The following is a 24181-nucleotide window of genomic DNA, read 5'->3' on the forward strand; positions in this document are numbered from 1 at the left end:
CCAAGCATGATATTCATGTCCTATTTCTATAAATAATACTACTTGCTTGCTTGTTGTTAATCTTGAGCTTATTTGCTTCTTGAACTTGCTTACACTCTATGCAAAGTTTAAATGATTATCATACATGTCTCCCAAATCGCATGGAATCTGGTCTTATCACCTCCAAACTGTCTACTTTTGAGTAATGAAAATCTGTATGAGTTTGTGCCTTTTCTTGTTGTCTGTTTGGCCTAGCATGGCTCTGTACAAACATGTACTATCTGGTTCTCTTTCTGTTGGTTTAAACTGATTTTGAGTTCTTTGAAACCCACCTTATTTGTTCGCTTATAATAGATGTTATTATAGCATGGTGATATTGCTTATTTGTTGTGATCTTTAGAAACTTTGTTGGGTACTTATTGGATTATGGGACTCTGGATTAATATAGTTGCGAAAACATGTCTTCTAAATGTGTGCTATACTAGTTGCTTCTATAGTTATTTATCTGAATCCAATATAAGTCTTACCTTGTCCATTCTCTTATGATTCTATATGTTAAAGTGCTTTTACTCATTGTATAGCAGCAGTGTTTGATAGTAGTGTGCAAATGGAGAAAGATGTACACAATAGATAAGTGCAATAGGGTCTCATTGGTATAGGTTTAAACCTTCCCTGGTGTGTTAACCTTCTTATACATCCTTATGAATGTGTATACATGAGATATACTTAAATATACACAGAATATTCACAATCTACTGATCCTTTTTTTAGTTTATGTTCTACATGTTTAACTTTATTCATTGAATCGTTACTAATCCTTTTCTTTTCATTTTTATGCATGACATCTCACATACGAGTCCAAGCGACCCGTCATCTCCCGCATTCGGTGTTGGGCTAAAACCCAACGCAATTTCTCTTTCAAGTCAGCCAACCTACAGCCAAACAAGGAAATAAAATTTGGGCCAAAGCTCAATCAATGTCAACAGCAAACAGACAGCCACAGCAGTCCAAAATGACTGGGCCATAACCCAACAGTAGCTTAGTTATAGCAGTCATAAAAATGGGTTGGAGCCCATTTAACTTCTTCACTCTTCTATTGTTATCTTTGTGCATTTAATTTGTGTTGTGTGACTAACACTTTTGTTTATTAATCTAGATGAACTTTAGCAAATTAGTGGAGTTTAATTTAATAATGGGTAGTAATTTAAGGAAAACTAATAATAATCAATTTCACGGAGTTTCATTTTCTTCTTTTTATATTATTAGAATCATTTATGGTATCCATAATATTTACTTTTTTTAGAATAATTGATCTTCAATAGCGCGAATTCATATTTATTTGAGTTAAAAGAATCAAGATTCGCTTTTACTGTCTTATAAATTTAAAACATTACATATTTGACACTAATGCTAACTCATTTGAGAAATAAAAAGGCAAATTAATTTAAGGGATAATTCTTTCACCTTAACTCTTTTTCAACGCTTCAAACGTATATTTGTTAAAACAATCTTTACACATATATATTAAACTATTAGTCTTTATATGAAACCTTTAAAATTTATTTAACATTAATCTTACAATAACCCTTTTAATTTGTGAGTCGACATAATTCATTTTTCTTCAAATACATATAAACATCACATGTCTTTTTTAGTTTATTTTAATTAAACTAAGTTTTACTTTAAATAACCTTAGGAATATTTATAAGATATTTTCTTAAACATTTAAACATTACATTTACACTTAGCCTAATTTTAGTCCGGTCGGTTAACCATTGTTAATGGGTCTTATAGGATGCCTAATACCTTCCCTATAGACTAATTGAACCCTTACCTAGAATCTTAAGTTTCGCAGACCTTAAACATAGTTAACTTTAAACATAACTTTAATAAGCTTTAGGTGTCCTAATTCACCGTAAATAATTAGGTGGCGACTCCTTAACATAACACAAACAAAAAACAGGAATCTCCAATATGTCGTACTTCTAAATTTAACTCTCACGGGTTAAAATGGGGTGTGACAATATACACATTTCATACCATTCTCATGCATAAAAGTTTTGAGCGTAATGCTTAAGCCTTGATCGAGATATACACATTTCATACGTTCGTCATACATAAAATTTGAGCGAACTTTTTAAGCCTTGAGCAAGATATACACATTTCATACACAAAAATTTGAGCGACTATTTTAAGTCTTGAATGTTATATCAAAGTTGTATACAATGTTCTTGTAGTTGTATTAATTTTATAGAAATCTAACATGAACTTTATATACAAAAATGTGAGCGAAATTTTAAGACTTGAGCGGGATACAAATTTCATACTGTTTTCATACACACAATTTTGAGCGGATTTTTTAAGACTTGAACGAGATATACACATTTCATACATTTTTCATACCGTTTTCATACACTAAATCTTGAGCGAGATATACACAATTCATACAACTTTCATACTTCAATTTTTGAGCGAAAAAATTATTTAAAAATTATTTTTATTTTATTTTTAAAAGCATGTTTTGTATAGGGTTTGTAATGTTATGTTTTGTACATATAAAACTATCGTCACGTTTCGTAAATATTTCTCGTTAAGATGTATATATACGTAATTGTCCCAATAATTATTCCAATGGATATCGATCACTAGGCCCAAAAAGCATGTGAGTAAGCGTTCCTATGAATCCAATTCACAACTAAAAGGAATTGGTTTAGGTTTGTCAATATCCTTTAAAGTCCGGGTAAATAAGCCCAATAATAATCATATGGTAGGAGAAGTGTTGGTACTATTGAATAAATCAAATGAGTTTTCTTAAAGTTGAAAGATTCTGTCATATAATCACTCCTTCACAATGCATGGAATATATGGATAAAAAACAGTAAGCTAATGCGGGTTCGATACAAAAGATGGATATCAATCAAGTAATCAGTCACCATATACATGATATACATAAGACCTATCGCGTTTTGATTGGAGATTTAGATCACAAGTTTCGAACTGAACTTCTTTAAGCTAGTCTTTTCGTTATTACACGTAGCTTCCATCTATTTCAGATTGATGTGAACACCAGTAATTAGGGGAAACAAGTTCTAGAAATAGTGCGGTGAGCCGGTTTGTATTGCATTCATATTAATGTGAAAATTGTAATATTTTCCACTTAGAAATCATTTGCATTTTTGCACAGTCTAAATTAATTTGTGCCGACTGTAAAGTGAATCTACTGACTAAAGCTATATATGTCGAGCAAGTTTATCAAAAATAAATTTGTAAAATTGGTTGTCATAAAACGCTGGGAATGCAGAATTGATATTTTTCTTTTTTGGTTCATTTCAAACTTAGCTGAATCCTTTTCTTACTATAGCTACAACATAACTACAAGCTTCTAAAACGAGAGCATTGATTAGCAACTCAATTTTGCACACTTATAGCAAGGTTTTATTTATCAGCTGATTTGATATTCAGATTAGACTAATGTGAATGGCGGCTTCCACATATTCTTTAATCAACGTAATCATTGTATAGGAATACTAAAAAAGTTTGACAACTTAATTAGTACGTGACGTGATGCAACAAAACTCGTTATGTTCAATTAACTTAACCTATTAATTAATAAGAGCCGAATAAAAAGGGTCACATGGAAATGCAGGCCCAAAGGCCATAACTATAAAGGGAAAAGAGCACGTGCATTTGCGAATTTTTTTCACGGCCACAATTTATGCTTGGCTACTACGAATTGACACCTACGACCCGAGCCGCCGCAGGGGATCTGTAAGTCTGCCACGTCATATGTGACCCGACACGTGGCACACCTAATGTGAAGGGTTCACCGCCAACCCAAGGTCTCGCCAGCTTCTAAATTATTTTTCTTTTTCTCATATACTTCTTTCGTTCTAGTGTTTCCAAAAACAAAAGAAATTATATTCGAGATAATACAATGGTAATAGTTGGCGGTCACAATTATAATGATTTGTAATAACAGCGAATAATGATAGCGGTTGGCAATCATGTCACGATAATAGTCATTTGTAATGACAAAGAACAATGATAATGGCTGGAGATCACGTCAATTGTGATTATATTGTTCGAGTGATTTTCCTCGTGACGGTGGTTGGTTGGTGATGGTAATGATAGTTGACGGTGAAGATAATAATGATGACAGAAGTCATTTGTGACGATAATAACAATGATGGTTGGTTGTATTAGTGGCGATAATTTTACTGTTGTTGTGATTATGTAAATTATATAATGATAAATGATAGCTATATAAAGAATAATGGTGAAGATCGTTTTTATAAAAATATTTGAATAACTTCTTAAAATATTAAAATTCTGTTCAAGATCTGAATAATTCAAATCTATATAAGCTCATCGGGTAAAAAATACACTTAATTAATGCTCCGATATATAAATAATTAACATTTGGACTCCAATTAAGTGCAAAAAATGAGCTTACTATCTCAAAACACAATGATTAACCATCTTGTGAGTCGTGACTTGCTAGTACACTCCCTTCAAGCACTGCCAAAAAGAATTAAATAAATACTTCCAATAAATAAAACAAAAAAGTTAGAGAAAAAGAAAAAAGGGTAAAGAAAACGAGAAAAAGGAGTAAATTAAAAGGGGTTTCTTGTGGATGGAAAAAAAGAAAAAGAAACAGTAAGTGCGGATCTCCTCTTACGTAGTTAGGAGAGCCACATAATAACACAACATACCCATCTCTCTCTCTCTCTCTCTATATATATATAGATATATACCTCCAGGTTTTGATCTCTATATTGACTCTTTCTCCTACTCTCCTTTATGTAGATATATTTCTCTCTGTGTGTTTCTTTTATCAAATCCCCAGGCAATTAGAATACAAACCAAAATCTGAAATTTACATTTACAAACTTTCAGCTTTCTTCAGGTTATAACTTTCTGTATCCATCATACCCTGTTTTTTAATCAAAAAAGATTTTGATCAATTTTTGTTGGACCAATTCTGGTCAAAACCTTCATTTGCATTCAAACCACAGCTGTTCGGTGCTACGTTCTTTAAATTTCCAAAGTTTTTTTTCTTATTCTGTATCAAGAAAGTAATGGGAAAAAGATTAATAGTTTCCTCTTTTTGAGTTATGAATATCCTCTTAGAATTTCGTTATGTGATTAAAGGGTGATTACGACTTCTTGTGAACTACTTGTCATTAATTTGGAAGTGTTTTTCTTGGAAATTTAGAAAGCTTATCTCAATTTTCTACTCTTATCTTTCTGTTAACGTGACAACCAAGAAATTAAAATAATACCATTTGTTCTTTTTTTATTGTTGTTTCTCCAACTTATTGATTCAAATACCGGCGGCTGCAAGTTGTATATATAAATGTTGATTTTCTCACATGTTGTACATTTATCTATTTGCATATCACAGAATCGAATAAAAGCTTCTAGCGAAGTTAAACATCAAATAAGCTTTTGAGGATCAGGGAAATATGGAGATTACTGCTTACAAACCCTATGGTGATACTGAGTTCGAATCACTCATTGAAAGAATTCACCCTCCCAGGTACTCTTTCAATTCATTTTCAATACTAACATGTATCAGTATCAATATGATAACAACAGTTACAAAGCTTTAATCAGTGTTTACACCAACTCAATATAATGAATGTAGAACACGTGTTACTGAATGCAGAACACGTGTTAATGAATGCACAACGCGTGTCTTTATATACACGACAATAGTTAATTAATACACATCTCGCCTCAATTTTGTCACTATATATGTTTAGTGGTTGAAACACTGGGTACATACATGTTTTATCATGCTTTAATTATTGTATAGAAGAGATGCTTATTTACTTCATTAATTAATTTGTTTCTCGTGTTTTGGGTTTTCAGGGCGTGCATTGATAATGATACCTGCCGAGACTGCACTATTGTGAAGGTAAGTGACGATTAAAGAAGAAGAATCTGCTGTTTATTCTATCTGTTTCCATTTTAATTGGAATATATTATATATCTTTCATTGATTATTCAAAAGGACGATGGTGCTAATCGATATATAAGATAATGGTTTGCGTTGTTTTGGCATGAGTGTGAGTACCTACCAGCTAATGGATTCCATCATAGATTCCAGAACACTAAAGAAGATATATACCACCACCGTACAAGAGGATTAGCCTATAAACCTGCATTAATTAGCATCATTTTAATAGTTAATTAATTTAGTTAGGAGCTAATTTTATATGTTCTTCTTTGTGTTAGTGCTTTTAGATTAATCCCATGTGCGGATATTATAGTTGAACAATTTTTCAGATGTATTTTTATACTAAATTCTCATTCACTATTGAGTATTCATTGTCACAGGAATAATAGGAAGTACTGGACCACCCTCTAGATTAATCCCATTGGTTCCTTCTCACAAGGAGAACCAGAGGAAGAGCCAATGATTTGCCTCATTGGTAATTTAAATGCTAATTATATAAGAAAACTTTCTTATTGGGTCCACTATCGTTGAGGATTAGGAATATTTTATGATGTTTATGAACTTATAGGAAATGCTACAATAGTTGATAAAAGACTCAAACTTTTTTTGGTACGAGATTCCAAGATAGGATGAAAGACTCTCATCTAGTTCTGGTGTAACCAAAAAGCTGAACAGATAAATGACCTCCCTGATTGATAAACAGTTTGGTTCTGCTCAGATTTACCTCTGCAACTTCTTATGCTTGATATTGGACCAATATGAGTTTAAATTGAACAACATGGAGCGCGCATTCATATAATTGATCCCAATTTGTCTGTGATTAAGACGTGGTTGTTATTTTTGGACCACAGGTTGATAGTGCAAACAAACACGGTATATTGCTGGAGATGGTCCAAGTTTTGACGGATCTGGACTTGCTGATTTTAAGATCATACATATGTTCTGACGGTGGCTGGTTAATGGATGGTAATACGTTCTCCTTTTCTCTATGCTTTTCTCATCTCACCAATTGCTTAAGCTTCTTTCCCAGAGCAAATCAAGAATGTATCTACAGCTGGTCTGAATATTATAATCCAATATAAAATGCAAGTAACAACTTTCTGATCTATAACTGAGTCATAAACAACTATATGATTTGTTTTTTCTTGCATCTTTACCAGTTTTCCACGTGACCGACCAACTTGGAAACAAAATCACTGACGAAAGCCTCATCCACTACATCGAACAGGTTAGTCTACGCTTTGTTCACTTGAATTATAGTATTCCAAGAAAACCACTTAGTTGGTTTTAGGATAAGGCCTACAAAGCAGCTAATTTCCTCAAATTCATTTTTGAAAATGATAAAAGAAAGTGTTTTGCCTGCTGTTGTCCAGAAATATAGTAGTATATGTTGTTTTTCATTATCCAAATTTAACACTAACTAAAAAGCTTAGTTTCTGACAGGCAATTTGCGCAAGTAGAAGAGGGTCCAGCGAAGTCCAAGCATGTGTTGGTAGAAACGTGAGGCCCAGGCATGTCTCAATGGAGCACACGGCTATGGAGATGACGGGGACAGATAGACCAGGACTAATGTCTGAGATATCTGCTGTGCTGGCTGAGTTGGGATGCCACGTCTCTGGTGCCGTGGCATGGACACATAACAATCGAGCGGCATGTATCGTTTACATGGAAGATGAACTGAAGCATGGGCCAATGCTGGACTCCTATCGAGTGGCCCAAATACAGGCCCAACTGGAGAATGTTGTTGAGGCTCACCATTATGAAGGGGAGCGACGGAGTGTGAGGTTGGCTGCCCCTGCAGCTAGCCAGACCCATACTGAAAGGCGGCTCCATCAGTTGATGGCAGCTGACAGAGACTATGAACAATGTTGTTCCTGTGGTTATGAAGACGATGTAGTACAGAGGCAGAAGAAGGGACGTGATAGCACAGAAGTGAAGATAGAAAATTGCAAGCAGAAGGGCTACTCCATTGTTACTGTAAAGAGTGTAGACAGACCCAAATTGCTATTTGACACTATATGCACCCTGACAGACTTGCAGTATGTCGTATTCCACGCCTCCATCACCTCTTTTGAATCCATTGCCATTCAGGTAATCTGTTACTTTTGTCTCTTTTATGTAACTGCTCCTGCAAATTCTTATTGATTCAGGTCCAGACAGTACCAAAAACAGTAAAACTTTGTTTTTAACTCTCTACGTACATATGCATGAAAATCACAGGAATACTATGTGAGACACAAGAATGGATGGACTATGGATTCAGAGAGTGAGAGACGTAGGATGACCCAAAATCTGATAGCTGCCACTGAGAGGAGAGTATCCCATGTACGTTTCGAAAACGATTAAATTAGCACACCCTTAACTGTTATTATCATCATTGACTTCCCTATAACAAAATGCACTCACAATTTGAAGTGACTATATGATCTGTACAGGGATTGAGGCTGGATGTTAGTATTCAAAACAGGCTAGGATTGTTATCAGACATCACGAGAGTGTTTCGGGAGAACGGATTATCCATAAGCAGGGCTGAGGTTGGGGTACAGGGCGAGAAAGCAGTTGGCACATTCTATGTAAAAGATGCATCAGGGCAAGCTGTGAATGCAGAAACCTTGGAGACAGTAAGACGAGAAATTGGAGGCACTGTCCAGGTGGCAAATAAACCCTCAGGGAGGCCATCTTCTCAACAAACTACGTTGTCAAATACAAGCCCTAGCATAAGCACTAGCAGCAGCAGTGGCAAGCAAGACAAGCCTGGTTTCTCATTAGGAAGCATGTTTTGGTCTCAGCTTGAGTGGCTTTCCAGCAACTTCAGACCTATAAAATCCTAAGATTCCAAGTGGTGATCTGAAGACCCTAGTGTGTTTAGGCCATCTTGATTGTAAATAAATAGCAGAATCCGTCTGTAAATAATTAGCAGAACTTGTAAATAACAGTAGATGCATGGTATAATGTACATATCTTTGCAGCGTAAAATCATAGGAAGTTCAAATAGTGGTGTATCTATCAACTATATACTTTCTCCCCCCTCTTCTAAAATCGTGTCTGCGAACTTTTGCTAACCGTCCAATTTTTCAACAGTATCTGTAAAAGAGAAAGCGACATCCTATAAACTTCATGGACTCTCTATCTTAAGCGTTCGGACAACTCTAATAAGTGGACTTGTTAACTGGCTCTAGCTTAGATGATGCTGAAAGGTCAAGTCTCACTAAGCTGGAGGTGACACCTTAACAAGTGAAGAAGATCAGACTCGTGAAACTATTTTTTAATGATTTTACGGGTCACAATTTACATTGATTAAGCTTTGACAATTATATTTGGAATTACATCTTCTCTGAGTTATGCTCATATTGTGACACAAGTACGAAGACATCATCAGATCATCAGCTTTTAATATCAAGAACGCTACATTGCAAGCCTTGGATACATCTCCTAACAAGGAGGTAATTGAAACTGCATTAGTATAGTAATAGGAGCAAATATTCATTATGGATTCTATGTACAAACATACAGTTTAGGAATTCTTAGAGCAGACTGGAGCATAGGGAATAGCTATTCACACCAATAAATAAGCGGAACGATAACTTCATATAAATCTTACATCACAAGCTCATGCCACCTCAATGTCATCAATATCCAGCCAATCATTTGATTCTTTGCTATCAGGATTCTGCACATTTTTGTTTACAGAACCAATCTGGTTGACGGAACTGGTATCTCTAGACAAGTCAGCGGAGCTTTTCCTCAACTGGACCCAATCTTGCGAGTCCTTATCAGAACTGTAAAGTACTTTCTTTGATTTTACAGGCACATCTGAATCATCCTCTTCAAGATCACTGAAGGACACATCCTCATCATCCTCAAAGGACATGCTGGTTTTATTGGTACCTGTAATTTCTGTGCCTTCTTCCTTTAACCAATCATCACCATCCTCTTCATCACTCTCCTCTAACTTAGTCACTGATCCAGAATGCAATATTTCATCTTTGCTTTGGGTACTAGGTCCTTCTTCAACCACAAGTTTATCAACTGTTTGATTTTCACTAATGACAGGGTGTACGTCGGTACCAGAGCCGGCAACAGGAGGTGAAGTGGCAACTTCCACACTAGACATGTCTTGACCTACATCTGCAGAGAGAGCAGCGGACGGGACAGCAAGCATCTCCTCATGTTGAGAGCCTTCCCTGTCAGTTGATTCAAAAGTCTCCTCCTTTGACCAATCTTCTTCTACTGGCTTGGTTCGCTTATGTAACTCTTGCGCCAATGAGGCCCTGGCTTTAACTACCTGCACATAGGATTAGCATTTTCAGCACCAAAGATTAACAACTATTCTCAATATGAGGAATCAAGGGTTAGTAAGATGTAGACCACTTTTTAATAAGGGCACACTCCGTTCATATGCTAATTAAAAGCAACCACTCTGTTTCAGTATTAAGTTTCAGCATTGGATTTGAACTCATTATATAGACTGTACACAGACAGATTATATTTTTCCTCCCTATTCATCCACACGCGCAACTACTGAATAATAAACGGTACACATTGGGGGCGCAGGGGATTAACAAGAAGCCCAAAGCAAAATCATAGGATGCTGACCAAAAAAATTGTGAACCAAAAGTAATGCAATAAGAAGCACAACCTTGAAGCTTTCAGTTGCCAAAGAGAGGACAGCATAGAGGAGCAGACGAATTTCCACGCAGCAACATAAGCAGCAAAACAAAAGGAAGGAAAAAATTGTGGTGAAAAGACAGGTAGGAAGATGTTTCGACTAACTCTCCTGAAGACCCAAGCATCGAAATGGCATCAATACAATAAACATGTATAGTAGTGAAGGCCCAATAATAGTAACGCATCAGAATTGGGATAAAGAATAATCTCTAATGGGTTGTCCAAATGAAGATGCAATTGGGACAGTAAAAGAAGGTACATATGACGCGCTCCAGCAATACTGGCATTGGTTCAACGATTAATAAGCTTAAAAATCCCACTCAGGAAAAAGTTTTTCTGACCCATATTGTATTAAGAGAACTACTTAAACACACCCAAAAAAAAAGAATGAAAGATTTAACTATTGACCCTCGAAAAAGAAAGATTTAACTAGTGACCTGCCATTCATTAAACCCTAATCAGCCTTTCTCCAGGTCCAACACCAAATCCATTACACTACATTCTACTCATTAGGAACCATAGTAATAGTGCCAATTGGTGTCATAAAGCAACAAGTCTAAAACAGTAAGTTATGCATGGAATGTCTTTTACTACCATTGCAGATAAAGCATTCTTTTTCTTGATAAAAGAAAGAAAAAGGCATCATCTCAAGTGCTAAATAGATCGTAAATGAGAAATGGAACCATTACTAGCATTCCATGCACTGCCTTACCTGGGGTGTGGATAAAAGTTCCGCATCTTGTTTATCCAGTCTAGGGTGCAGAAGAACAAAGTAAATTTCCCAAAAGCGAGCCTCACTCATGTAACCTGGGCAGAGCTCAATCCTCAAAGCGGCCAGTCTTGGAGCAAGACGCTCGACAGCTAATGCATGCTCTTGTTGTGCATCAGACAAATCAAAATCTACTGTAATAGATAGAGCTAAATGCTTAGATATTCTGTTATTAATTTTTGTCACGCAGATCATACATTACACAATAACTACACTAGGAGTAGTGATATAGACAATATTTTACTACTAAACAAGATGGAACTTCAACCTCTCTGACCCCTATATACAAATTTGAAATACCAAATTAACTGTACCACAGCAATTAGCAATCTCTTATGCTATGCTTGATTTTGCAAAACCAACATATATATCAGAAACAGATCAGAGCAGCAGTGGTAGAAACCCAGTAAATGCAATCCTGCGTTAATCAAATTGGAACATAAATAAAGCTTCCATATTTTCTATCTTTGAAGCTGCTACCTAGTAATTAAAGTGTTTCAGTTTAAGGCCAGTTTGAATTGATGGGTGATCTTTTGCAAGCTACAAATCTCATAAGAGTAGATTTAACCTTTTACATATGCTTGTTATCCGACAGTTTAGTTGTTCCGAAAATAGTTCTTTATGGAGAATAGAATTTAGCTTAATACGTGTGAATGACACTCTCCTTAAGCATATTTTGCCCACACAGTGAATAATATTATTAGGCGTATCCCCAGGATTCAACAAGCTCATCAAGATATAACTAGGAACAGAAACAACAGAAACTCATGAAAGAAAACTCAGAGTACAAGAAGAGATCATAGGAAAAAGAAAAAATAATTTTGAAGAATTCCATATTAAAGTTTCCAAGTAGTACCTTGCATATACAGGTGTTACTGCAATGGCTAGTTTGACTCCGTTAACGTAAGATAAAATAATTTACTAAATAATTATTAGTTTGTAACAAATAATATTAGAAAAAGATTACAAACCAATGATGGACATTCCTTTTTAAGATAACACTAATTTTTCCAACATTAGTTTCATATAATCTTCGGCTAAGAGAGGAAAGTCCTCTCATCGCCGAGAAATGTTGTAATTGCGCCTAAGCAGTCCAAACTATCATATTTAATCTCTGATGTCTCCCTTGAGTAACACTCAAACGATTGTTGTAGAGCATTCTAATAAGATAAACAGTTTTGCACACAGTAGTTAATACTGATATGAATAAGAAAAAGAAAAAAAAAACGCAATGAAAAGACACAGTGCAGGCTCAAAATTAGATGAAAACAGAAAAGAGATAATGGTCAAAAACACACCTGAAGTATCACTTTTTTGCGAGCTTCCTACCTGAACTATCACCAACTATTGATCAAAATACACCTTAAGCTGACTATACCAAGTGTTTGAATACAATCGCCAAAAGGCGCGTGACAGCTTAATTTGCCCATAAAATTTCATCCACATCGCAGCTTACTCATTAATTTAGAGGGTGTGTTTTGATAAATAATTGGTGATAGTTCAGTAGAAACGAAAACACCTGATTGAGTGATACTTCAGGTGTGTTTTTGACCATTATGTCCAATAGAAAAAGAAGAAGAAAAACACACCTTCATCGTCGTCTTCATCGAGCAAAGGGAAATCCAACCAAGTCTCAGGATGCATAGCAATGTCCCTCACAAAAGCCACTACTTCCTCAGTAACACCAACTGCACCTTCCTCCGGTCCCAGTTGCAGTAAATTCGAGGCCATTTTGGTAATTTCCGACACAGGAATTTTCGTCGAAAACTGAGATATTCCACTCTTAAATCTGCCCCCAATTTCAGCAATATCGCTCCGAAAACCCGCAATCCCATCCGGGTCGGATTCCTCGTCATCCGAATCTCGACTGGGTCCTGAATTGGGATCCATTAAAGGCTTGTCGGGTTCGGGTTGGGGCGGTGGGGCCAGAAATGAGGCAACTCCCCAAAATTGACGGGTTAGGGTTTTTGTCAGCTCTGAGAAGTCTTCCTTGACGCCACGTGACGGATCATCATCTGTTTGTTGATTCTCTGTGGAGTGATTGTGCTTGGGGCTTGGAACGATGTCGTTTTCATCGTCATCGTCATCGTCGAGTTTGAGAGAGTTGGCAATGGATCGAGCAAACCATGACATTGTAAGATCACGATCTCAGTTTGCCGGCGAACACTAGTTTGGTTAACACAGTTGTAGACTTTGGAACATATGAGCTCAACACAGATAAGCCTGACAAAACTACGTCGTTCTTTTGTGGTGGCCGCCTTTATATACTAACCAAAAATAAATGGTAAATACTTATTCATATTGAGTATTCTTGAGTTACTACATATTAAGTGATATAATATAATAAAGTAAATATATATACTAATTAATCATGATTAAGTGATAATTTTGTATATTTAATCACATATTATATATTTATTATTTTTGTATGAACATTGTGGGTAAATTTCTACATGCTTCTAAAATTTTGGAAGAAAACGCCAAAGTATATAGATAATTGCACAAGTAAATATTTACTAGTATTTAAGTTTTATCCAACCTTATTTAAGTTATCATGATTAAGTGATTTAATGAAATGAAAATATACATCAATTAATAGTAATAAGTAATATATTTTCAAACACATATCATCTATCTATTTAAGTAGATAGCGGATGTTGATAAGTTTATTGTTCACTTTGCTGGGAAGCATCCCATGAACTGATGTACCTAGGGATTGGGAAAGAAATTTCTAATTCAATGAATGGATGGTTTTGGCAAGTCGATACGGCTGATAGCTCTTTTTTTTTTTTTTTTTTGGTCGAGCCCACAAGTAATTGAAATAATTTAGTATTTTAAGCTTATTATGTGTTGTCTGCTATAATTCGATTGATCTCACTAGTTCATACCCAGTCCCTACATCTCAAATGAATATACTTTGGAGTTTATCAAGCTTGCAGGAAATTAGCTTGTGGGATCTATTCATCAAAAGAACCTTTCAACAACATTGGGCCAAAATAATCAGCAAGGTTTTTCCTTTCATTGAATTAGTTACACTAATTTTCTGATAATTTTTATAGTCGATCCCAATTTAATTGAAATTAAGTCATGGTTGATTAACCAACTAACTACTAACGTAATTATCGATGACTCTGATCTTTCCCCATACTAGATTAAACCTTGAAGTCTTGCAACCGTATCTGGGCCTTGATAATTAGTAGTTGTTTGACAGTGCAATTATTATTAATTAGTCGTTCCCATAATCATGCCATCTGATACTCCTATTATATCAGATAATCTGTCTGTCTGCGCCATATTGATTATCAATAATGCTTGATGAAAACAAAGACGGAATGGTCAGGTTTATGCTTTAAGCATATGTCAATTTCATAGATCTTCCCTAGCAATGAACCAGACGCAACATTTTTAATTTAATTTTGATTTAAGGACTCAAACAGTAGACGACACTCTCAGAGCCTGTTTGGATGGGCTTAAAAAAAACAGCTTATAAGCTGCTTTAGATAAGTTAAGTCAAACAAACTCAATTAATTTTTTGGACTTATTTTAAGCACAAAATGACTTTAAGCTGACCAGTCAAACACTCAAAAAAACTGAAAACAGCTTATAGACAACTTATAAGTCAATCCAAACGGGCTCTTAATCTTTTTTGGGCTTTCTGTTTGTAGTACTAAACCTATGAATCGCTTTGAAAAGGACCAATATGAGAAAACAAAAATGTCTAAACTATATAGTCTGAATCTAATGAGGTATCTCATTTGTCCGTCCTCAAACTTACAGAAATTTGTCCTATTAGTTTTAATCGCTTTGAGGATGAGCAAGATGAGAGAAATAACAGTATCCGTGGTAAATTTTCAAAGGTGACTGACTCAAGAAATGACAATTCGTATCTGTTTTTCTTTTGGTTAGAGCAAGAGAGAGAGAGAGAAAAAAGAAATGACGTGTAATTTTCTCACTTTGACTACTGAAATTTGATGAATGGAAATGTGTTTTGTGCTTATTCTTTCTTTATATACGATTGACAAGACTTCCAATTATGTCCATTTCTTCGTGAAAATTAATACTTACTAGTATATTGACAAAACAAGAAGAATTCAACACCGGTATATAATTTTTCAGTATTTAAATCCAATAAAAATATCACTTGAGAATAGTATAGATTATCATTGCCATCTCGATTACGGCATGTTTCTTTTATAATTATATGTTGAACAGTTAGCTGCATGTGTATGGACATTGTCCACGCCTTCAGCCATAGTATAAGTCTCCTTCTTTCTTTTTCAATTTAAATAACTATTCGGTATTTGAAATTAACTTGCTTGACTAATTTAGATTCTTGTTTCATAGGGCCATAAAGAGCAGGGCGTTCCCTATATGAGGTTACTTCTTTTCCAAGGCTCCAACCCGATGACTCTATTCCGAGTCTCCTTTCTTTTTTTACAATATTAGTGATGTCTTTGGTCATCATTTCGTACATGGACATTTTATTTTGAAAGGTTTCACAGCATTTGGGACTTGGAGGAGATACCTGTGTCAGCCCAATCCTTTTGGAGCCCTTTTTTATGCCCAATAAAAAATTATAAACACTCCACTAACATTAGTCTCTTCAATATTAAAACTTGGTTGCTTTAACTTCCACTCTTCAGCATCCATGTAATGTAATCTTTAATTAGTTGCTCCCCACTAGCCTATTTCCACTTCCTTTTTGCCATTCTTCTTGAATCTTCTTATCCACCAGAAGTTGACTTTTAGATTTTGAGCCTGTTTGGACGGGCTTAAAAAAAATAGCTTATAAGTTGTTTTAGATAAGCTAAGTCAAACGGGTCCAATTAATTTTTTGGGTTTATTTTAAGCACAAAATGATTTTAAGCTGGCCAGCTAAACACTCAAAAAAACTAAAAACAGCTTATAGGCAACTTATAAGCCAATCCAAACGGGCTCAAATTGTCTATTTTTCCCCTGATTATATATAGCCTTGTTCATTAGCTTGAGCTCAATTACTATTAGTTGTTGAAGGTGAAAATGAGCACAAAGGCAAAGAAAGAAAGCGGATTTAAGAAGTGCATAAAAGCACCAATGAGAGTTCTAATTAAAGCCAGGGACTGCTATGTTAGGAGCCTGACGGATTGTTCTGGCAGAATTGGGTATGGCAGTGCCATTGGCTCATGTCCTGCCGTTACATATATCTCCTCTCTGCCCAGAAGTTTTAGCGTCAATTCGTCTGTTTCTAGTGGTGATGAAGATCTCAGGGAGCTAATGCGAATTGCTTCAACAAGGAATCTTGTAAACAAGGTGGAATTGGAGCCCCTGAGGCAAAAATCCGTTGTGCCTCGGACTCGTTCTGTTGCCATTGGAAGAATTGATGAAGACGAGCCCTGTGATTTCGGTGACGATGTCATGGCAAGCCCTGTTATTTTGGTGAATACAGATGTTTATCCCAGAAGTAGAAGCTATGCTGTTTCATCCACAAGGGCGAGGATGATTTGAAGAAGAATCCAATGAAGAAAATCTAAAAATTGGCTGGCTGTTGAGATATCAGCTAGTCCTTAATTAGTAGTGGCTTTGTTTTTATCTTCCTCCGGTTTTTATAGACTGTTTCCTGGATTGTAATTATTGTTTTTCTTCCCATGTTGTCATCTACTGTTGCATATACATGTTCACTTACTTGGCTGTCAATTCTCCATGTAATATAACAAATAGGGCATCTTTATTTTCATTCTCTGTTGCCCTTCCTCTTAATGTTCCTCTTCTACGTGGGGCTGTGAGGGTAATTTTGTGATTGTAATCTTAGAGAAAATATTAATCAAGTTTCAGACAAACTAATAATGGCCTCATCTGCTTACGATTTAATATGCTAAGAATGAAGGCTTTAATTTGATGCTCAAGCAATAGCTTTCATTGCACAACCACCACTATCGCCATTAACCATCTCGATTGTTAGCTATTACCATTAACCACTACCTTACAATCCCCACCGTCAGCCTGCTTCACCAAACACAACTACCAAGCCACCAGCACTCAATTATCATCACTAACCACCATCACACGGTTGTCAGTTGTCATTACCGCTAGCTTTTGGATTGTGTTTTATCAAATTATTTTTTTAACAACACCATTAAAATTAACATTTTATTAATATAATATTTGATTATTGTTTTATTTGAATTTTTAAGATTAGTTAATTACCAAATAAAGCTAAATTATGCACATAACGTTGAAAAATAAATAATCTTAATTGTCTGGTATTTAAATTATAAAAATAATAACTTAATAATCTAATCCTAATGTCGTCTTAATCTTAACAAAAAAAAAAAAAACAAGTCTTTAGAGCACTTTAGGAGTTCGTCCGCATTTAAATCTATATATAATATAAAATTAGGCATAGACAAGGTGATGTGACACCTCTCTATGACTATCATTCCTATTTATCTTTTATCTCCTTTTTTGACCTTTTTTATATTTTTCCCTCATTTTTTTAAATTAAAGAAATAACTATAATCTATCCTATTTAATGAGTCATTAATTCTGCCATATTAATTCATTGGGTTAATTAGTTATTGTTGTATACGATTGGTTTTCTTCAACAGATGGTATGATCGTTAACCCACCCCTTTTCCAATACCACGTTCCTTTCTCCATTCAATTTCATTAGTACCTCATTACTTCTATGTATAATGATCCGTTTCAATTGCCCATTATTTTCAATATAAAAGAGTTGCTTTGCCTGCTTGGGTGCATTGCCATTACCTTTTGCATTACTGATCAATATGGAGTTTCCTTCTCTTTATTTATCCTAACTAGTGAATTAATCTGGGCTTCGCATGATGTTAAAAATCGTAGTAATAGATATTTAAAATAAACCTTCTTTAATATTTGAATATCAGAAGAAAAAAAAATCCTTTTTAGTTTCAAATTATAATAGATTAAATTTCAAGTTTTAATTATTATTAAGGTTATAAAATGACTTGTTTGTAAATTTATTCTAGATAGAAGAGATAAAAATTCTATTTGATTAAATTACAAATATAAATAATTTCATTAAAATTAGAGTTAAAAATGTGAGTTCATACGATCTTAGTAAATACGGTTGAGAAATAATTGTTTAATAGTTATGCATTACCGGGCTAATTGAACCTACTATCTTTTTATTTTTATTTTTATTTTTATTTTTATTTTTATTTTTATTTTTATTTTTAGTGGTGTTTTTTACATCCAAATGATCTTACATCTTCTCTTGGGAGTATAATTGTTGTGCTTTTATCTCTTTTATATTGTCTAACAATAACAATGACTGTATCACCTACACCTTGACGAAGCTTTTCCTTCTAAATCTGAGTACTCTCTCATTCTCTCTGTCACGTATTTGAACTCTTAATTTCTTGATGATTTATACATAACTCAAAGCATTGTAGACCTTTATTATTTTTGTACTTGTAGGCTGTAGATGTAGTACTACAACACAAGCTATTTAGTTAAGTATAATTTATATAATCTCAGAATTTGCATACATTTTCTTCTGCAAGTAACAAATAAAATAGGAAATATGAAGTGACCTATGACAAGTGAAAAGTACTAACCTGATGAACTAAGTTTATGTATATTGTGGTGTACCCATTCAAATTTCCACAGTTGGAGCTGTGAAGCATAAGTGCATGGATATATATGGTGGTGTACCTCTTTCAATTCCATTACTCTATTAATTGCGTGATGAAGTTAATTTTCAAATTCTTAATTATCTTTCAGTTTTCAGATTAATGGAGAGTTAATACCGCCAACTTCTCCCCTACTGATTGTGGGCAGTTTCTTATCAGTGCAAAACAACACAACTTTTGAGAGTCTAGCATAATTACAGAAAACATAAATGAAGAATGAATAGAGAGGGAAACTGCAAAATAATACTTAGGTAAAAAGATAAATGGCAATGCTCACTTGAATGTGTCCCATCAACGGTTACGAATGTGAGCGGATAGTGTTTTTTACAAATAAACATTCAGCATTTAATTGCAATAACTAATTTATGCTTGCATTGAAATAGGTTTATATTCCATGAATATATCTAATTTCTCAGAAAAATGGGGTAAAAAGCCCAAAAAAATCACAAAAAAGATAAATATGAATGTTGGTCATAGAGAAGTGCCACATCACCTTGTCTATGTCTAGCTTTATTATATATATAGATATAAATTTATCCTAATTATAAATCTTAATTCGCCCTTTGATTTCCTTTTTAACAGTACTTTGACTCCTATTTTTACGTATGATTCTACGTCTTTTTAAATTTCCTTAGTTGTGCATCTATAAATTCACTCAATTGTTATTTTTCCTCTCCATTTTTCAAAAATATTTATAGAATTAAGAAAAGTTAATCAAGGAAAAGAAATTTCATGATTTTGTAGAAGAATGACAAATTCTGCAAAAGAGATTCGAGCAGGACAATCGAAAGTTTTGTGTGGAGAAGAAAGTAAGTGTTCTATTAATATTTTTTTTCCATATTTTTGTATGAATATGAAAATATGAGATTGGGAAATTTCTTGTGTATTGATCAAATCAGATTTACAATGTATATATACACTTTGTAATGAATAATACTCAAAAGAAAAACAAATAGACTATACATATTTGTCCTATTCTTATTGGTTATGTAACAGTGCAAAATAACTAACTTTGTCCTATTGTGTGTGTGTCATGTGATGTATATACATTTGGAATCTATACTATATCGGGCTCTGATTTTGTTGTCGGTGTTGGGCCATTTCCATCTGAATATGCCAAGCCCACAGCTTCCTTCATTGTTTTCTGCTGAGGCCCAAGCCCATATTCATGTTATGTTGTGGTCGATGGAAACGAAGACCACATTATTGTACTTTGTCCTTTCTTGTCTGAACCTCAGCTTTCATTAATAACAAATTACTCTTCTCCTTTCTTCCATCGTTACCAGTAATTCCTTCACCCCCTTTCAAATTGGAGGGGACAGTAGTGACACCCAACTTGCTAAGAAGACGATGATGAGATGGACCAGATAGAGATTTTGTGAAGATGTCGGCCAACTGGTGTTTGCTTGGTACAAATGACAGAGAAATCAGACCTGAAAGGTATTGTTGTCGAATGAAGTCGCAATCGAGTTCCACGTGCTTCGTCCTCTCTTGGAACACAGGATTACATGTGATGTCAATTGCCACCTTACTATCAGAATGAATTGGGATCGGAATCTGAAGTGAAACGGACAGATCTGAGAGTAGGCGCGTAAGAAAAGTTAATTCTGCAACCAAGCGTTGCATTGACCGATACTCAGCTTCAGCCGAGGAGAGTGAGACTGAAGCTTGTTTCTTGGATTTCCAAGAAATTGGGGATCCACCCAAGCTGATGAAGAAGCCACTGATGGATTTACGAGTATCTCGACAAGTCGCCCAGTCGGCATTACAGAAAGCCGATAAAGAAAAGCTTGGTGAAGAGTGAAGAAAGATTCCATGGTAAGGATACTTCTTTAGATAGCGTAGAACCCTTAAACTAGCACTAAAATGATCCAAACTAGGCGATTGCATGTATTGACTCAATGTCAAAACTACAAAAGAAAGATCCTGCCTAGTGTGGGTCAAGTAGTTTAATTTTCCAACAAGATGTTGTATATAGTTGGATCTGAAAGTAATTCCCCTTTTGATACAGATAACTTTATTGAAGAATCCATCGGAGAAGATACTGAAGTTAAGTGAGACACATCAAACTCTTGCAAAAGATCCAAGGTATACTTTTTCTGATTTATGATAATGCCATGACCTTCTCTTAAGATTTCCATGCCTAGAAAGTAGTGAATGATTCCAAGATCCTTAATTATAAACTCTGAGTGAAGAAAGGCTTTGAGAGCCTCAATTTCACTTTGATCATTGCCAGTAATTAAGATATCATCAACGTATACTGCAACCATAGCAACTAATGATCCTGTGTGCTTGTAGAATAAGGAATAATCATTAAGAGAAGGTACATACCCCTTGAAGGTTAAAGCACCAACAAGTTTGGCATACCATTGCCTTGATGCTTGCTTTAACCCATATAAAGATTTATTCAATTTACAAACCAAATTAGGCTCATGAGGATCCAAACCAAAGGGAAATTTCATATATACCTCTTCTTGCAAGTGTCCTTGCAGGAAGGCATTATTCACATCAAATTGTGAAATGTCCCATCCTTTCTTCACTGCAATAGTTAGTAGACACCTAACTGGAGTCATCTTAACAACTGGGAAGAAGGTTTCATTAAAATGAATCCCTTCTTATTGTATGTCTCCCCTGATAACTAGTCTTGTTTTTAATCTTTCAACTGTGCCATCTGCATGCTGTTTCACCTTATAAACCCACTTGCAAGGAAGAGCTTTCCTATTTGGAGGCAATGACATAACATCCCATATGTGGTTAGCTTGTAAAGCTTCTATTTCTTTCTCAATGGCCTTTATCCACCCTGGATGATTGCAAGCCTGATGGAAATATTTAGGTTCTATGATAGTAGAAACAGAGTTCAGGATGATCAGATTAGGCATAGAGAGGTTATGAACAAGAAGAATGGTGGGAGTTGTAGGGGCTGTGAAACAGGAACCAGTGACATCACTTAGATATATGGAATTGCAATAAAAGTCTTGTAAATGAGAAGGAAGAGTTCCTTTGTTCTGTCTTTCTGATCTTCTGGGTGAGAGAAAGGTTTCTTTGTTTTGCCTTGCTGGTTTTCTTGGTGATGTTGAAGCTTCTGCATCATCAAGAAGTGATGAACAGTGGAAGTATTTGGTGGTAGAGAATCAAATGAAGCAGAATATGTATGATCAGGACTAACTGGAGAGTTTTGCAAAGAATTGGGACTTGCAGTAGGATTAAGGACTTGAGAAGTGGGTGTGTTGTGTGGTGATGTAGGACTGTTATCAGTAGGATCAGAGTTGGTTGGACTAAGGGTAGGCAAATTGTCAAGTGAAGAACTAGAGTCTAAAAAGATATGAGATGAGTGATCTGGGAAAATGGGCATGTGTGATGGTTTAGATTTAGCAAAAGGGTAATGATTCTCATGGAATTTCACATCCATTGATACAATGATCTTCTTTGTCTCTATTTCCAACAATTTATATCCCTTTTGATGTAAGGGATATCCCAGTAGAACACAAGCTTTGGCTCTGTGATCAAATTTACTTCTTCGCTGAACCAGAGTTGACACATAGCATAGACATCCAAAATTCCTTAAATGATTGTAATTTGGTTGTTTTTGAAAAAAAGTTTCAAAAGGAGTTTTCCCATTTAGAACTTTGGAAGGCAATCTATTTATAATATATGTGGCAGTCAAAATGCATTCACCCCAGTAGCATGTAGGTATTTTTGACTGAAATATCAGACCTCTTACAATTTCCAAGAGATGTCTATGTTTCCTTTCAACTATACCATTTTGCTGTGGGGTTCCCACACAAGACACTTGATGTATAATTCCTTGGGAAGAAAGAAAAGATGCCTCTTGTGTTCCTTTCCCTAGTTCTAAAGCATTGTCAGACCTTATTATTTTTATTTTTCACATTGAATTGCCTTTCAACCATGGCTAAAAAACTTTTAAGAACAGGGAATGCATTGCTCTTAGTGCTTAGTAAAAATGTCCAAGTTCCTCTAGTAAAATCATCTACTATTGTGAGGAAATATTTAAAACCATTGTATGTACCAGATTTATATGGACCCCATGTGTCAATATGAATAACTTCAAACATAGATTTTGTTTTGATACTACTGATAGGGAAAGAAAGTCTAGTTTGTCTGGCTTTAGGGCATATATCACATATAAAATCAGAAACTGAGTCACAATGAAGGAAAGATAAATGTTTCATTGCTGAAAATGGGAGGTGTCCCAACCTTACATGCCAAAGTTTTACATCAGACTTAGCATTAACATGTACAACATTAGAAACAGACTCAAGATTGGAATTTCTTCCTTTTGGAATTAAAAGAACATTTGCATTAAAAGAACAACTAGACCTAGGACTGTTAGGCTCCAACAGATAAAGTCCTTCCTTAACTTTACCAAAAACTTGAGGACTCTTCATTGAATGGTCCTGCAAGAGACATGTACTAAATGTAAATGTAGCATCACATCTGATTTGAACACATAACTTGTGTACAGAGAGTAAGTTATATTTGAATTTTGGAACATGTAAGACATTAGTAATGATGAGACCTGGCAGAATTAGAATACTTCCTGTATGGGTAACACTTACCTTGAAGGAATTAGGTAGACTAATGTTCAAAGGTACAGGAAGTGGAATAAGAAACATGAAAGAATTAGGATCAAAACATGTGTTCTGAGGCACCTGAGTCAATTATCCAGGTACTTGACTTAACACAATTAAACACAGAACCAGAATATTTCAAAATTGTACCAGCAACTGCATTGGCATTAATGGTTGATTTGCCTGACTGCTCCATTTTAGCTTGTTTGTATAGTTGCATTATTTCATTGATTTGTTCCTTAGTGTACTGTTGTGCAAGGTTCATGTTGATTTCACTATTGTTCCCATGCATGACTTCATCATCATGAGTCAACCTTGCATTTGCCTTCACTGGTACCTGATACCCTTTAGTGAATTCAAAATCCTCTGGGTAACCATGCAACCTGTAGCAATCATCATGAACATGTCCTGTTTTCCCACAAAAGGTTACATTTGGGTCATACTTCTTCTTGGGTTTGTACATTTGCTGTGTTTTCATCCCTCTTTGATTAGGATTATTGAACTTTTGAAGTGTGTTTCCCCCTTTGAATGACTGATTCCTGAACCTTTGTGGCTATTTACCTTG

At 35.1% G+C, this 24181-nt stretch overlaps 4 protein-coding genes across 5 annotated transcripts; 2 read left to right on the plus strand and 2 right to left on the minus strand.

The window, feature by feature from the left end:
- Window positions 1-4729: 4729 nt before the first annotated feature.
- LOC132624920 (ACT domain-containing protein ACR1) lies at window positions 4730-8933 on the plus strand. The gene is made up of 8 exons (XM_060339682.1): window positions 4730-4885; window positions 5384-5518; window positions 5854-5899; window positions 6793-6907; window positions 7102-7169; window positions 7385-8032; window positions 8162-8266; window positions 8377-8933. The coding sequence occupies exons 2-8, from the start codon at window positions 5445-5447 to the stop codon at window positions 8770-8772; spliced, it is 1452 nt and encodes a 483-aa protein (XP_060195665.1). The 5' UTR covers window positions 4730-4885; window positions 5384-5444; the 3' UTR covers window positions 8773-8933.
- A 432-nt stretch (window positions 8934-9365) lies between these two features.
- LOC132624921 (uncharacterized) lies at window positions 9366-13648 on the minus strand. 2 transcript variants are annotated; one of them, XM_060339684.1, is made up of 3 exons: window positions 12968-13648; window positions 11322-11509; window positions 9366-10226 (listed from the first exon to the last, which is right to left on the minus strand). In XM_060339684.1, the coding sequence occupies exons 1-3, from the start codon at window positions 13509-13511 to the stop codon at window positions 9552-9554; spliced, it is 1407 nt and encodes a 468-aa protein (XP_060195667.1). In that variant the 5' UTR covers window positions 13512-13648; the 3' UTR covers window positions 9366-9551. The 2 variants fall into 2 exon arrangements, with proteins under 2 accessions (XP_060195667.1, XP_060195666.1); XM_060339683.1 differs by having other exon boundaries at window positions 11322-11512.
- A 127-nt stretch (window positions 13649-13775) lies between these two features.
- On the plus strand, window positions 13776-17177 carry LOC132624922 (uncharacterized). Its single transcript, XM_060339685.1, has one exon. It carries the CDS (start codon window positions 16398-16400, stop codon window positions 16860-16862), a length of 465 nt encoding a protein of 154 aa, XP_060195668.1. The 5' UTR covers window positions 13776-16397; the 3' UTR covers window positions 16863-17177.
- A 4465-nt stretch (window positions 17178-21642) lies between these two features.
- Window positions 21643-24079, minus strand: LOC132624703 (uncharacterized). Its single transcript, XM_060339443.1, has 5 exons — window positions 23741-24079; window positions 23605-23697; window positions 22894-23442; window positions 22079-22547; window positions 21643-21947 (listed from the first exon to the last, which is right to left on the minus strand). Exons 1-5 carry the CDS (start codon window positions 24077-24079, stop codon window positions 21643-21645), a joined length of 1755 nt encoding a protein of 584 aa, XP_060195426.1.
- Window positions 24080-24181: the final 102 nt, after the last annotated feature.

The sequence above is a fragment of the Lycium barbarum genome, chromosome 12 (genome assembly GCF_019175385.1).
Source record: "Lycium barbarum isolate Lr01 chromosome 12, ASM1917538v2, whole genome shotgun sequence".
Classification (NCBI taxonomy): Eukaryota; Viridiplantae; Streptophyta; class Magnoliopsida; order Solanales; family Solanaceae; genus Lycium; species Lycium barbarum.

Coding starts and splice junctions, on each gene's coding strand:
- LOC132624922 (XM_060339685.1), top strand. CDS start 16,398: ATGAGCACAAAGGCAAAGAAAGAAAGCGGATTTAAGAAGTGCATAAAA.
- LOC132624921 (XM_060339683.1), bottom strand. CDS start 13,511: ATGTCATGGTTTGCTCGATCCATTGCCAACTCTCTCAAACTCGACGAT. Junction 11,513..12,967: donor CGATGAAGACGACGATGAAG/GTGTGTTTTTCT, acceptor TATCTATTACAG/TAGATTTTGATTTGTCTGAT. Junction 10,227..11,321: donor AACTTTTATCCACACCCCAG/GTAAGGCAGTGC, acceptor TCCTATGTGCAG/GTAGTTAAAGCCAGGGCCTC.
- LOC132624703 (XM_060339443.1), bottom strand. CDS start 24,079: ATGTACAAACCCAAGAAGAAGTATGACCCAAATGTAACCTTTTGTGGG. Junction 22,548..22,893: donor TGAAAAATAAAAATAATAAG/GTCTGACAATGC, acceptor ACTCTGGTTCAG/CGAAGAAGTAAATTTGATCA. Junction 21,948..22,078: donor TCACCAAGAAAACCAGCAAG/GCAAAACAAAGA, acceptor CCTGTTTCACAG/CCCCTACAACTCCCACCATT.
- LOC132624920 (XM_060339682.1), top strand. CDS start 5,445: ATGGAGATTACTGCTTACAAACCCTATGGTGATACTGAGTTCGAATCA. Junction 5,519..5,853: donor GAAAGAATTCACCCTCCCAG/GTACTCTTTCAA, acceptor TTGGGTTTTCAG/GGCGTGCATTGATAATGATA. Junction 5,900..6,792: donor GAGACTGCACTATTGTGAAG/GTAAGTGACGAT, acceptor TTTGGACCACAG/GTTGATAGTGCAAACAAACA.